This window comes from Dunckerocampus dactyliophorus, chromosome 11, assembly GCF_027744805.1.
Source record: "Dunckerocampus dactyliophorus isolate RoL2022-P2 chromosome 11, RoL_Ddac_1.1, whole genome shotgun sequence".
Classification (NCBI taxonomy): Eukaryota; Metazoa; Chordata; class Actinopteri; order Syngnathiformes; family Syngnathidae; genus Dunckerocampus; species Dunckerocampus dactyliophorus.
In genome coordinates, this window is record NC_072829.1 from 27,717,761 (window position 1) to 27,732,675 (window position 14,915).

At 39.9% G+C, this 14,915-nt stretch overlaps 1 protein-coding gene across 6 annotated transcripts in view; it reads right to left on the minus strand.

The window, feature by feature from the left end:
• Positions 1 to 14,915, minus strand: part of LOC129189599 (dedicator of cytokinesis protein 2-like) — a 180,266-nt gene that overhangs the window by 19,702 nt on the left and 145,649 nt on the right. For all 6 annotated transcript variants that reach the window (XM_054791433.1, XM_054791432.1, XM_054791431.1 and 3 more), the window contains 8 exons: positions 5,407 to 5,505; positions 5,214 to 5,308; positions 5,017 to 5,095; positions 4,845 to 4,945; positions 4,506 to 4,564; positions 4,035 to 4,183; positions 3,679 to 3,764; positions 2,993 to 3,149 (listed from right to left, as the gene is read on the minus strand). In XM_054791433.1, coding sequence (XP_054647408.1) covers positions 2,993 to 3,149; positions 3,679 to 3,764; positions 4,035 to 4,183; positions 4,506 to 4,564; positions 4,845 to 4,945; positions 5,017 to 5,095; positions 5,214 to 5,308; positions 5,407 to 5,505 — 825 coding nt within the window. The remainder of the gene's footprint in view (positions 1 to 2,992; positions 3,150 to 3,678; positions 3,765 to 4,034; positions 4,184 to 4,505; positions 4,565 to 4,844; positions 4,946 to 5,016; positions 5,096 to 5,213; positions 5,309 to 5,406; positions 5,506 to 14,915) is intronic.

Below are 14,915 nucleotides of genomic sequence, written 5' to 3' on the forward strand. Positions count from 1 at the left end.
TCAGCTCCAGCGAAACTGGCTGTTAACTGACCTTTGCGGTAAATCTGTGAGAAAATGCCACAACTTCATCAAAATTGAAGACATTCCAATTTTGCCCCATCTTGAAATGTCATGTGATGTTAATGTGATGCCACTAAAACTGCGGCTTTGCATGTATCCCTCATGTTACTGAGCATTATCATATTAGTAAAGGTAGATTTCTTGTATTGGATCTCATTAAATTCTGCAAGTGTACTTAACGAGTGAATGTAAACACATGCACGTACTGAGGGAGGAAAAGAAGCCACTCCAATGTGAGTTTTTCCACTATCTTCTCCCCCACACAAAGGTCAGACACATCATGTTGCACCTAAGTATCAGTGCACTGACTTCCTGCTGGAGAAAGCCTATCTAGTACATGGAGGTCACATGTGCTCCATGGTGCCTCACAGGCAAGTGAGTCAACTTGGCAGCAGTTACCAACACCTGACCACCCACCATGCGTAGTGAGGGCGGGCAAGTCCTCGGGGAAATAAAAAGCACACAGGTCGGACATGGGGATACTTTTTGGTTGTGTGTGGCAACTTCATCTGCATGCAGCAGAGGAATGCGATTGTGTGTTTTGGAAATTTTGTCAGCCCGAGGCGGCTGTATGAGAGTGCACTAGTGCCTGCAAAAGAGATGGCCTAATGAACAAAGGGAATCGATAACAGGCTGCTATATACCACTACCTTGTGCAAACAGTACACATGTCTACAGGCTTACAATGTTCCATTTATCTTTAAAGTGATCCTACAGATGTACGGAAAAACCTCAATCCCACACATTTAATATGCAGCGGAGGTGTTTATGCTGTGGTCTTTAAGCAAGAAACACCTGCAGGAGAAGGCATGACATAAGACAAAGCATGCGGAACAGAGGCATGAAATTTTAAATTAGTCAGCATGCAGAAGAAACGTGAATACAAAGACCTTGGCAAGAAAGGAAAGCGATTGAAAAAAAATAGTAATTAAATTAATTAAAGCCTTAATTAATCTTGATTCAATTACGTTTCGCTGTGGATCTAAACAGTTTCACAGCATCAATACAACATTTACTTTAAAAACACACTTGCTTGTGTTTGACAATGGCAGAAAAACATCATTTTTATTTTCATTTACTACTCCAAAAGGAAATGATGGCCTGTGCATGCTTTGACATAATACTAGCCAGAGGTGGGAGCAAGTCAGTGTTCTTCAAGTCTCAAGTCAGGTCTCGCATAAAGCCGCACAAGTCAAGACAAGTCAAGTCAAGTCTAAAGTCAAGACATGATAGGTTGAATCAAGTGTGAGGTCAGAGGCTTTAAATATTTGAGTCCTTCCAAGTCATGAGCACTGTTTAGTGTAACAATCTATTCAACTTGACAAACACAACGAATGCTTTCTGAATTGTTTGATTTCTTTAAAAAAGTGTGATAATACTTAGTGACAGAAAGAGTGCTGGCATCGCAGTCACGGTTCCGTCAGGGCACAGAAATGTAATCCACACATCCGTTGTTTGTTCTTAAACCTGATTGGACGTTCATAAATGCATTCAGTGAGGCAGATTCAAAGCAAAAATATGTTGTCCTGCTGGAAATGACAAAATAACGATCACATGGGTTGAATACTTTGAATGGGGACACACTTTACTCAATACATTCACTGATGATCCCAAGGCAGTCGTCCCTTGCAATATCGCTCAAAATCGCTCATTATTTAATATATGATCACAGTTTGGTGGTTGAATACGGCTTATTATTAGTAAAAAATAAACGCATATTGAAGCAAATTTTACTTATTCTTGGCCTAAATTAAGCATTTTCAAGCATAGAAACGGCAAAATAATCTAACTAAATGAACAAAAATACAAATACAAGACAGAAGAAGCATTGTAATTGTGACTCTAGTTATCTTATTTATTCTTATTGTGTCTACTATATCGGGTGTAGGTATGTAAAGTCATTTAAAGCCGCAAGAAAGAATACTGGAAAAAAAACAAGAAACTGCTAACATGCGAGTCTTTGTTATCTTATTTATGTCTAATATGTCTTATCTTCTCTGTTTATATCTACTATATGGGATAATACACATGTAAAGGCGACTATTGGAGTGTTATTTCAGGTCTGGAAGGCTCTAATAATGTTAAAAACTCTATTTAGAAGACAGCAAACAGGTTTTCTATGCTATAACTACAAAAATATTCCGCTTATTAATATTGAATCCTACTTCGCGGAAATTCACTTGTCACGGTCAGGTCTGGAACCAATTAACTGCGATAAATGACGGACAACTGTATTTTCAAGTCATCAGACTAAAGTCCGAGTCAAGTCCCGAGTCATTGATGTCAAAGTCCAAGCCAAGTTGTAAGTCTTTGATGGTATTGTCGAGTTGAGTCCAAGTTCACTACCAGTCCAGTCCACACCTCTTATGCTAGCGATAGCAACCGGTACATGTGACCTAAAATATTGGGAACCCTGCTGCTTCAAAGCTCCCCTATTGTGCAAAAATGATTTTGGAATGATGTTACACTCGTGTGCCATGTGCTCGCGGAAATATCACCTCCCTCACGTGTTTGCTTCACTTTTCAGAGAATAGGCACTCAAGTGGTTCAAGTGGTCCATAGGCTAACCTAGCACGATATTGCTGTTAAAATAGGAGCGTAACGTTAGCACTTTAGCTCACATTGCTAGGCCAGTGTTGCTCAGTTTGTGTCCTGCTGTCCTACGCCATGTTACTTTGCCATATGTGATATATGGCATCTATTAAGTTGGACAAGTGCAGAGTTACAGTGTATGTGGAAAAAGTGTACAAAAAGTGGCCTGTCGGAGACAAAAACAGCTCATTAGCGTGAAAGCTTCAGACACACAAAACAGTGTCTTCCCATCTCTGAGACACATTTGTTGAAAAATTGTGTAATACTGGCCCTTTAAAAGATCATTTTTACCTCGTATCAGCTTGCCAAGAATACAGCCTTGGAAGTAAATGGGACTCACCAAAAGGTTGACGGTGCAGCTCATGCGGTTGTTGCGACTGTCATCCCTCATCACAGTGCGGTAGTCAAGGAGACGGATGAGGAGTCCCTTCACCAAGGAAACAAAGTGCTGCACCTGTGGCATCAAACTGGGCTTCTCCGTAGCACAGTCCAGCAGACTGGAAGGCAAGTAGCCACACGGTGAAAATGTTAACTTGTGTTGTTTAACATGTTTAACATAAAATTCCTGCTCGTGTTCCCGAGGAGAACTCAGTGCCAGGCAGACAGGAAGTGACGTCAGAGGTTCCGAGTTGAGTTTTAGCTTGTTGTGGGTTATGGCCCCAACAGCGTCCCGTGTTATTGTTATTATTCTGATTATGATGTTTTCATCGTCGTGTGAGATCATTTAAACTTATAATAGCTGCCTGTTCTGGTGACACCTAGTGGCTAATGTGGAATACTACATTCACAAGTAGAATGTTTCTTCTACCTTGTACATGCATTTTAATACATTTAGTTTTAAATTTAGTTTTTTAGCTATAGCAAAATCAGAACCGTCATGTACTGTAGCAAGGGATGACTGTACTACATTTAAATGCTGAAATGCGACCTATATACTATATATATATATATATATTCACTATGTGCCGTATATAATGTGTTTTATATTGATACTGTCATTTTAAAAAAATATTCTAATAGGCCTACATGGTTTCCAGTAGTTGCATGTATCGCTCGTCTCCGCCGCCACCCTCCACTTCATGGTCCAACTTGAGAATGATCTCATTCTCGAACTGCAGAAGACGAGAGGTGAATAAGTAAAGCAAAGAGTAAAAAAAAACAGAGCAGATGAAAAAGCACACAAGAGGAGGATGGTTAGAACGGGGAATCAATTATGCAAGTATAGTGAAGGTATCTGTTTAACTTTTATGTGCGGTCTCAAAGGAAATCAATTGTACAGTACAGCACGTGCGGGTGTGTGTGTGTGTGTGTGTGTGTGTGTGTGTGTGTCTTCCAACCTTTATGTGCATGTCATTTTTTATTAAACACACACGTGCATGTACCTTGAGGAAATTCCCAGAGTGTGCATGTTCACAGGTGATCATGTCAAAGAAAATGGGGATGGTGGCCCTCCTCAACTCCTCCTCTGGGATCAAAGTCATCTCCAGGATGGGACCCACCATGCCAGGGATGAAACAGATCTTGTGGCTGCCTGATGAAAGTGTAAAAAGAGGGCAGGTGAAGTCAATTCTGAGCCCAGCTGGATATCTGTACAAACTGCCTCTGCCTTCGACCACTGCAATGTGCTGGAGTTCGTCAAACGCAATACTGACTTTACGCCATTTGGTGGCCAAACAACTGGCGGACACGACTTTACACGCTAATATGGCAAACATTTTTTGTCTCACTTTCATTTCTTCTCTTTGCTTTCTGAAGCTCTACTTAGAACCTCCTTAAGATCAAAATGCAAAGGTCTTAAAATGTTGGCTAGGAGTGTATATATTGTAATTATATGATGTGTAGAACTTTCTTACCCAGTTTGAACCAAATATCGCGTATAGCAAAGCCAATGAGTCTCCTCATATCTCCATATCTGAAACAAATAGTCAATCAAGCAAGTCAGGGAACCATCCAAAACTCACTTCCACCCTTATAATGTGAAAAGAACCCGCTGGGAAAGGTAGTGCTGCATTTATCTGCCTGAACATGAACTCAATTGAATTATCTATTCACACGCAGGCCCTAATCGGCTGTGGGAGTGTAAACAGCAATGCAGATCCTAAAATAGATGTGTTTCATTACAGCTAGGGGAGTAGGTGTGTCTGTGTAGGTGTGTGTGTGTGTGTGTGTGAGTGATGTGGCCTTTCTCTCACTTAGCGAGGATCTTGTTTCTCTTTGTTGGCGAGAAATGTTGCAGCTGCAGAGACTCCTGGGTAATGAATGCCACCGCCAAGTGGAAGTAGTTATTCCACAGCTAGATGGGGAAGGAAGATGATGCGTGTGATGCACATACAAACACAGGACTTGAGTAATATTGTTACTCACCTGTACTTCAAAGTCATCATTATTGAGAAACTTTTGATTCATTGTGTCAGCGTAGGTATTGATGGCTCTGAGGAACACCCTAAACCAGAACAAACATAAGCAGTGGATCCTGCAGCAGTATGATTGATCACTCCAGAAAGAATAGCTGCCGCATTTCAACTCAGACAAATGACATGACAATCACTTTAAAGGGATACCTGTTCTGCACCATGATCATGGCCATCCAGTCAGAGTGATACACATGCTTGCCGATCAGGTCTTTAAAAAGCAGGAACGACTCCATTAAAAAGTCCTGCAATCACACACACACACACACACACCAGAGAACACCCTTTAATTGACAATGTCCTCTCCATGTTTGGACCTTCCCACGCATGCGTGGACACTTACCACAAGATCCGAGCTTCTTGTGAAGGTTTCTATGTATGTAGAATAATGACGCTCATCCATCTGACTGAGGATTGCTGTCATGCAGGCCACCACCCGGGACTATTAGGGTCATTTTTATGTGGGAGACACAGACAGAGAGAGGCGTGTGGTTATATCAGCTTTGTGCAGGTGCTCCTCAAATGACTGCTCCACATCAAACAGCCCCCAAAAAAGCTGCTTCCAAAAGTGATGTAGTACAGTAATTTGCAGCATATAGAATTGATCATATTCAAACATCAGGCATCATATAATACAGCTTACAGGACCAAACATTAAGGAAGGCCTCTATAGGAGAGCTGACACAATGATACACTACTGTGCAAGCGTCTTGCTTTGTTGTTTTAATGACCTTTTCTACAGCAGCGCTAATAGCGCCGTCCTGACTTGCCTGGGAAAGGAGGCTTTTTTCCCCACCCTTTTCCACCCAAATGAACAAAACGGGACATATTCAACCACAAAATCTCAGCGATAAAGGAGCAGAGCTGTAACAGACATGAGGCTCCAGCTGTGTCGAAGGAGACTCCTAGACCAGTGGTGTCCAAAGTGCGGCCCAGGGACCAATTGTGGCCCACGGGACAGTCAAAAGATATAATTTAACAAGAAAACTAAAACAAAAAACAGCAGCAAAAATGGAAAAATTAGCAGTAATTTTACAAAATCAAAATATTAAGAGAAAAAAGTTGTAATTTAACGAGAAAAAGTCGTAATTTTACGACAGTAACATAATGAGGCAAAATGTCATTTTTGTATCATAAAGTCTATAAATTTAAAGAAAAAAATATTTTAAAACAATAATACAAGAAACAAAAAAACAATGAACACAATTGTAATTTTTTGAAAATTAGGCTGCAGAGAAAGTTATAATGTTACAAAAATAAAGTCAAAATATAATGGGAATAAAATCCTAATTAGAAGATGAAAGTTGAAACTGTTGAAAAATGTACAAAAAAAACAGAAGAAATGCAAAAAAAAAAAAAAACAGTGGTCATTTTACGAGAATAAAGTCCAAATATTCAGAGAAAGAAGTTTAGCAAAGCATCGGCTCGGGTATGCTGCGTGTGGACTGTCACGGCAAGCAGACTCGCTGCCGCACGCACAGGTGGCTTCATAGTCTATAAACTTCTAAACTTCTAAAATGGCTTGTTAAATTCAGCAATGTTGCTTGTCGCAATTTCGCGACAGAAAATGAAGTTCATACTAATATTAGGCCTCTTAAAATATATCTACTTCTTAGCATCTACTGTACATGTATTGCTTTACAAAATATGAAAGTGGCCCTTGCATCCTTTAATTTTTCCGCATGTCGCCCTCATGGAAAAAGTTTGGACAGCCCCGCCCTAGACTCACTTCACCTGCATGTAATTATGTATCGAGCTACTGTGTGAAAGCGCACACAGTTACGGCACTTGCTTTACTGCGTTTTGTATGACAGGCAAAGGTTATGGCTCTGATGCGGCAGTTTGGTGTGGTCTCTGTAAATCTGTAAAGATAGGGACAGTTACGGTTAGGTGGATTATAGAAAAAAAAATGCCACAACTGATTTCAACCTAACTAGAAGGTTGGTGGATGAGCCAAGGATGAGGACCTACAACATTCTGGTGAGAATCTGGATGAACGTGCAGCTAAGTTCTATATTGTCCATTTGCTGACATCAACCTTCCCTGCATGTTTTAAACTGTATTTATTAGTACAAAAATAATATATACACATAGATATTAATTAGCATATACCAGGGTATCAGTATCAGTGAAATGAAAATTGGTAGATTACAATAAAAAAAACTATCATATTTATTAGTTGCTGGACAGTTTGTTTGATGATTCTGCTTCATTGATCACTATTATCTTAAAATTAGCACCATAACTCTTCCTCTGTTTGGTATTTTGCGGTGAGCCATTGAGACTGTGGGTTACTTCAGTGGGTCTCTGTGTCACAGCTGCATCTCACCAAGTTACTGCTGTGTGTGAGTGACAGGAAGAAAAGCTCTAACTTGCTTGCGATGAAGTTGTTAGGCGACAGCTGCAGCTTTGCAGAGGTGTGGATGACAGTGTCATCAAAGACTTGCAACTCCACTTGGATTTTGACACCAGTGACTCGTGACGTGACTCAAGACTGAAGTGTGTTGACTTGAACATACTTGAGACTGTCAGTGAATGTGCTGAGTAAAGTGTGTCCCCATTCAAAGTATTCAACCAAAGTGACCGTCGTTATGTCACTTCCAGCGGGACAACATCTTTTCCCTTACAATCTGCCTTATTGACTGCTTTTGTTAACATCCAATCAACATTTTTGTGCACTGACAAAATCCTGAATGCTACGTCAGCACTCTTTTTCTGTGACGAAGTCTTGTCACACTGGTCTTATTTTAATTAAAAAATAAAACACTTCAAAATGCATTCATCGTAATTGTCAAATTGAATAGATTGTTACGTTGTTAAAATGGCATTTTATTTGGGAGACACTAAACAGTGTTTACGACTTGTAAGTACTCAAAAATTTCAAGCCTATGACTTCGGACTTGAGTCGACCTGTCCTGCCTTGGCTTGAGACTTGACTTGGACTTAGACGTCTTTAATTGACTCGAGACTTACTTGAGACTTGCAAAACACTGACTTGCTCCCACCTCTGCTGGTTTGCTTGCAATGTAAATCGCGAGGCCCCAAATATAAAACGGCCTTTCTTTTTATGGAAAAAAATAGTTCTGCAGTCAAACCTCAGGAGTCCATCGTAACTGCATTATTAACAGAATAGTTGGAGAAAGATTTACAATAATACTTATAACTTCCTGAGAGGGATTAAAAGACATAATTCATTCATTGAAAAACTTTTCCAACCTCAGCCAGCACTGCGGAAGACCATGGCAAGGACAAAAAGTCGGAATAAGAGAACAAGGCAAAAACAAAACACCACTCAAACTCCAGCTGAACATAAACAAGCAATGGTGTGAATGTGTAAAAAAATAAAAAATAAAAAGTGGAGTCAGTGTCTGTTGTCTTCCCACATCTCCAACTGGGGTACCTGATATGCTACACGGCGTGCTTTTATTGAACATTTTAGTGACAAAGTGCAGGAAAAACACAGGCGACCTTGCCATTTTCCTCCTCCTTGCCCGTAAGTTTATATTAAGAAACACTTTTAGCAAAAAAAAAAAAAGGACAAATCAAAAACAGGTCAGCAGGTTTTCTTAACATGTAGGAGATAATGATTTAAAAGCAACAGCAGTTACATTTCCTAACAGCTGCTGTCATTAAGCCGCTTCGCTTCTAAAGAACAGCGGTTTCGATGCCACAGTACTGAGCAAGTATCGGCCCATATCAAACCTGCCATTCTTGGGAAAAGTCTCCCAAAAAGTTGTAAACCAACAGCTTACTGACTTTCTCCAAATGCATTTGATACTTTCCACTCAGGCTTTAGGCGCCACCACAGCACCGAGACAGCTCTGATCAAGGTGACATTAACGATACTTGTCTGAACACAGATGCAGGCAAAGTCTCAGTTCTAGTTCTGCTGGACCTGAGCGCTGCATTCGACTTACAGAGGTTAGAAATGATGGGTGGGAATCTCCGGTACTGCCCTAACGTGGTTCAAGTCCTATCCGGAGGACAGGAAGTAATTTGTTGCCACTGTCTCAGACCAAATGGCTATGACCTGTGACGTTCCCCAGGGACCAAGCCTGGGACCCTTATTAATTAGAAATTAATTAAATGTCTTGTATTCTTTATGCTATGACATGAAATAAACCACTTTTTTAAAATTTACCTTACACTTTAGGTGCATTTGCACAAATGTATTGCCGATTGAATTTGACTCAGTATTGTATCAGAAACAGAATCAGTGGTATCGCACATCACTACTACACGTACTCAGATCAGATCTATGGTCACTGTATGAAGTGCTGTGTGTTTGCAAGTTTTAACACCCACAATGTCGACAAAACGTTCTGCACCGTCAAAGGCACCTGCAGTCGCACCCAAAAGGCAGGGGAGGATGCTCACCATCGTACAAAAAGTTGGACTTCTGGACATGCTGAAGGAAGGTAGAAGTTGCGGCTGTAGGGCGCCATTACGGAATAAATGAATCTTCGGTTCGAGGAGGAGGACTAGGAGGTTGGAAAATACGACGGCAGGAGCAATATGTTTTAATAAAGATGCAAAAATGCCACAGTACAGCGGAACGGCACCAGGACAAAGAGACACAGTCAGAGGAGTGAAACGCATGTGAGTCACTTAATAATTTCTTGTGTCCAACCTCGGAGGTTGATCATTAAAATTCAAACACAGGTTTGAACTTGAGTGTTTAAACAAGAGAGAAATGTGAGAAAATGTTGTTGCCTGTCTGGGAAAAGCATATAAAGTGCATGGTGAGGAGTTTTACAGCCTTAAAACACATAAATTAATTGTAAAAAAAAACAAACAAAATGAAGATGGCTACTTCACGGAGTTCACTTATTGCGGGCTATTTTGGGAGCCTATCCCCGTGATAAACAAGGTAGATAAACAACACTGTATTATATAATTACAAAAACTGAGTGATTTCTTGACATGCAAAGAGGAAAAACAACATGCACACAGTCAGCTGGAGTGCAGGTCACATGACATGTTGCCCCACTTTGGCGTACACACTAATTAGTCTTCAACGGAAAGGACCAATGTATGTTCTCAATCTTTAACATCAAAACACACGTGTGCACATCAAGGCATGTTTACATTGCTGTGTTTCATGCTCAACTCTGAATACATTATCTTCTGTGTGTGTGTGTGTGTGTGTGTGTGCGTGCGTGCGGTCTTATGCAACAGTGAGGAGATTAGTGACAAAACAGGACACAGATGCTGGGGAACTGGCGAGTCCTGGGATTTGTCCCCTAGCACCTCCTCCTCCTGCTCCTCCTCCTCACCTCTTTAATTTCCCTCCCTGTGTCTCCTTGTACATAATGCATCAACACCTATTACCTCCAAACATCACGAGATAATTAACTTGCCACAAGGATGACGTTAACGTGTTGAGGACATTTTGTCAAAGCCCTCGGTGTTGTGATGAAATGATCACTTATAACCCCATCAAGGAAGAATATATGACTCTCGTAGAAGTGGCATACTCCATTTATGTCATAACAGCTCGGATGACACCTCACTGTGTGCGCAGCGGGGGAAGGAAACGGTTACTTAAGACTGATGCAATTAAAAATGATGAATCCCAACCATTAGGTTTTAATTGGGAAAGCACACTCAAGAATTGTCAGCTGGCATTTGAACACTTAAATAAAAGATGGAGGGCAAACGGTGACCTGACTCAACAGATGCAGTGTTAGTGTCGGGTCAAAACAAAACAAGGTTTTTTTTTGTTTTGTTTTTTTTTAATAATCACAAGAGCTACAGCTTTTTCAGTGACCTTGCCTATTTCATCACAGCTGCATAAAAATGGTTTATATATAACCTTACTTTTAAAAACAAATGATGAGCAGTTTTCTTAGCATCACTAATCTATTGCAGAAGCAACCAAATCATATTTTCCCATAAGAAATAACGTAAATGTAATTCATTTGTTCCAGAAAGCCAAAAGTGTTAACACAAAACATGTTTTTATAGTTTTACATGCAAAAAACAATATGAAAAGTATATACTGTACTATAAATGATAAGTGAAAAGAATATTACTTTTCCCTGAACTGCAGACATGATTCATGACGTGACTGTTCCCAAAGACACCATGTGGCAGCGAGACACCACACAGGCACCACCTTCCTATTTTGCCATGAGTTATTTCTTGAATTCAATCCTGTTTCTCACTTCACATCTGTTTTTTTTTTGTTTTGTTTTTTTTATATCACAGCTGCAAAATAAGCCAAAATTCAGCCAAAGAAAGTTGCATGTGCCAGCATTTTGATAAAGAAGGTGAGAAACACTGCTAAGCGCTGTGTGTGTGTGTGTGTGTGTGTGTGTGTGTGAGATGGATTGTTGTAGGTGTAATTATACTTGTGTGCATGTGTGTGCCATCTGTTCTTGACAAGTGAGCACTGTGTCCTCAAGCTGTCATTTCTCAGTTACAAAGCACACCAATCAGTTGTCATAAAATAATTGACATCCAACACACTGCTGAAAACGCATGCAAGTAAACGTATTGCATACAGTGTGTGATTCACTTCACTGTGGTTGCTGATGTAATGTGATGCGCGTGCACGTGCCTGCGCGCAGCATGTCGCAAGGAATACAGTATGACCTGCGCAAAAAGATATCCTGATTTTTACTTGAATACTCAACACACGCACGCGTCATTGTGCTTTACGATCCACGCATTTTGCCGATTGTCACTGAGAAAGATCAAAGTAAAAGCTCAGAAAAGACGTAAAATGCAATTGTGAGAAAAAGGTCATGTTTGAAAGAAAAAGTAATATTACCCTAGTCTTATTTTGCTAAAAAAGTCATTTTAGATTAAAAATAAGACTTCTAAAATGATGAGTACAAACTAATAATATCACAAAATTAATTAAACAATTAAAATATGATAAATATGATACTAATAATATAACATAATAATATCAAAACAACATTTTGCGATTTACTTTTATTTTAGAAAACAGTCATTGAAGGCCTGTTTTTTTAAAAGTAATTCTAGAAGAAAAAAGTGATACATAATATACTGTATAATATACCTCCTGTATATGAACATTAACAAATATGTATCATTACTATGTTAAAGTATAAAAGAAAAAAACAGAATTATTCCCAGGGAAACAAAAACATACACTCAAAATAGCAATGGCATTTAACCATGCAGCGAGAAAAAGTATCAAAACAATATTTCGCAAATAACGTCATACTTTTTTATTTTAGAAAACAGTCATAGTAGTCGTATATTTTTAAAGAAATACTAGAAAAATAAAGATATATTATTTGAAGACAAAAGTTGAAGTAATGTGACATTTTTGTTTTAAGTGATAATACAAGAAAATACCACATTTGTTTATGAATAAAGTTGTACTATTTCAGAGAATTCTTTTTCTTTTATAAAAAAGTTGCAATATTAGCTGCTTAAAGTCAAATGAAAATCACCATCCTCACACTAACTTAAAACTTACTGACACCAGCAAGTGCTTTTTCTCCGTAGAAATACACCTGCTATGTGTTAACACGCTAATATCAATAAATATTTGTTAAAGAGAAAAAAAACCCTGAATTATTCCCAGGCAACTAACGCATACACACTCAAAATAGAGTTGCAAATGAAGAAGCGAGTCGTGTAGTGGAGAATCTGGAGGCTGCTAAAGATGCATAGAACGTTTGGAGCGTTTAACCATGCAGCAAGCGTTCTTGTCAGACAATAAAATCTAAAGAAGTTAAAAGTAAATGAGGCAAATCTTTGGAGAAACAGCCTCCAGCAACATTCCCAGCAGGGAAGCAAACTTTCTGTATATTTTGTCCATTCTGGTGGGGGTGGGCAGCTGCTTCAGTTTTAATCTGCACTATGGCGTCATGTATGATCCACAGCTTTACTGTGTATAATCTGATGTGTGGGATTTTTGATGTGATGAAAACGTTGGTCCAGATGGCGTTCCGGCCAAGGCCAAAATGCTGTGCTTGGAATTCCAGGATGTATTTGCGATATTTATGACAATGACCCCTTATCCACCTCAGTGCGTCTGTTTCACAACAATTCATACAAAGCCTCAACGTAGGGAGGTTTAGTCTTTCCTCTTGTTTTCCAGAAAAAAGAGATAACAGACAGATCATTCATAATTCCAACCTAAGACCTTATTTTCCTCATTTGCTGAAACAAAGAACACATCACCTGGAGTGTGTGTAAGGTAAGGTTACACTGACATAAAGACATAAAGAGGGTAAAGTGGGGCAGATAGAAAGGAGGACAGCAGTTTAAAGGGGTCTGAGAGAGAAAGCGTCAGTGAGAGAGAGAGAGAGAGAGAGAGAGAGAGAGAGAGGGAAAGACGACAGTGGACAGAGTCCACTCTGAGATGAGATGACCAAGATAAAAATAAAAGTGACTGAAGCCAGAGTGTGTGGTTTCTTCTGTGTGCACTTGTGTGTTTGTTGCTAGCACTGGCATCACTCCCGCCTGCAGAAACGTCTATGCTGCCAAAGTTTTACTGGGTCCTCAGCCATGCCAGGGTCACACACACACACACACACACACACACACACACACACACACACACACAAGGGCACATGCCATGGGATTAAACTGGGGGGAAAAAGGAAACGTGCGTTAGGGTGCGTTCACACGTGTCATGTTTGGTTCGGTTAAGACAAACCCTTGTGCATTTGATCTGCTAGTGCGGTTCGTTTTTTTTTTTTTTCATGCGTGATCGCCCGGACAAATGGAGATGGGTCTCGGTCCACTTACAACCGAGCCCTGCGTTCGGTTCACTTGAGCTCACATGTGAACGCGACACGGCCCAGTGTAAAAATGACAGCAAAAAAGCACACAAAAATGACAAATATATATGGGAAAATGTGTTGTAAGTGCTGTCTTCCTGCTTTCTCTGTGGCAACAGGGCTCTTTAAAAGTATATTTTAGAAGGTATCTGTGAAATCTAAGCAGACAGATCGATAGATAGATGATAGCTAGATAGATACTTTATGAATCTCCAAGAGAAACTCACATTTCCAGCAGCTCCGCAATAATGTCATAATGAACCCAATCACAAAATAAAACAACCAAGGCAAGACATGACAGACGAGACAAACAAGAAAATAGAATAAGAATTAAAAAAAATACTGATCAGATCACGTCAAATTTGTAGTGCAATAACACATCATAAAAAATAATAAAATAATAATAATAAAAGGTAGTACGTCCAAGCTTGTGTGTTTTTATCACTCCCTTTTGTTGTGTTGAAAAGCCGCACAGCGTGGGGGAGGAATGGTCTGCTCAGTCTTTCGGTGGAGCAGGGCAGGGGTAGTAATCTGCCACTGAAACTGCTCTTCTGTCGGGAGATGATGCTGTGCGTTGATTGATGCTGGTTGCCCATGATGGAAGGATCATGGCATATAAAAATAAGATAGCTATTCAACGCAGGAGGCTACATTCTGGTCGAATACTCCGTCAGGTAAAAGTCACAATAGGTCAAGTCTTTCATGCACACTGTCCCGCAATTCACCGAGGCAATGCGTGTCATTTAGACGGCACGCCTGAAAAAGTTAAGGACTAGTTTACGCACTGTGTACACTTATGGTACACAATTTGTGACCGAAAATGGTGCACATTGGCAGGAAATGCTATCCCCCCGCACTACATATTTACACCTAAGTCAAGTACTGTTTACATCTACTGTCCCACATTGCCATTAAACAGCAGGCATCACCCCTAACTTCACCAGTTCCTCTGTTTGCAAGGGTCCTACAAGATGTGGAACTACAGAGAAGAAGCTCTCATTGCATAAAAGTAAGGTAAGTCTATTTTATATCACAGCTGCAGGAAAAGAATGTGGAAAGAGCAGCAAGAAGGCATAAACTAGAA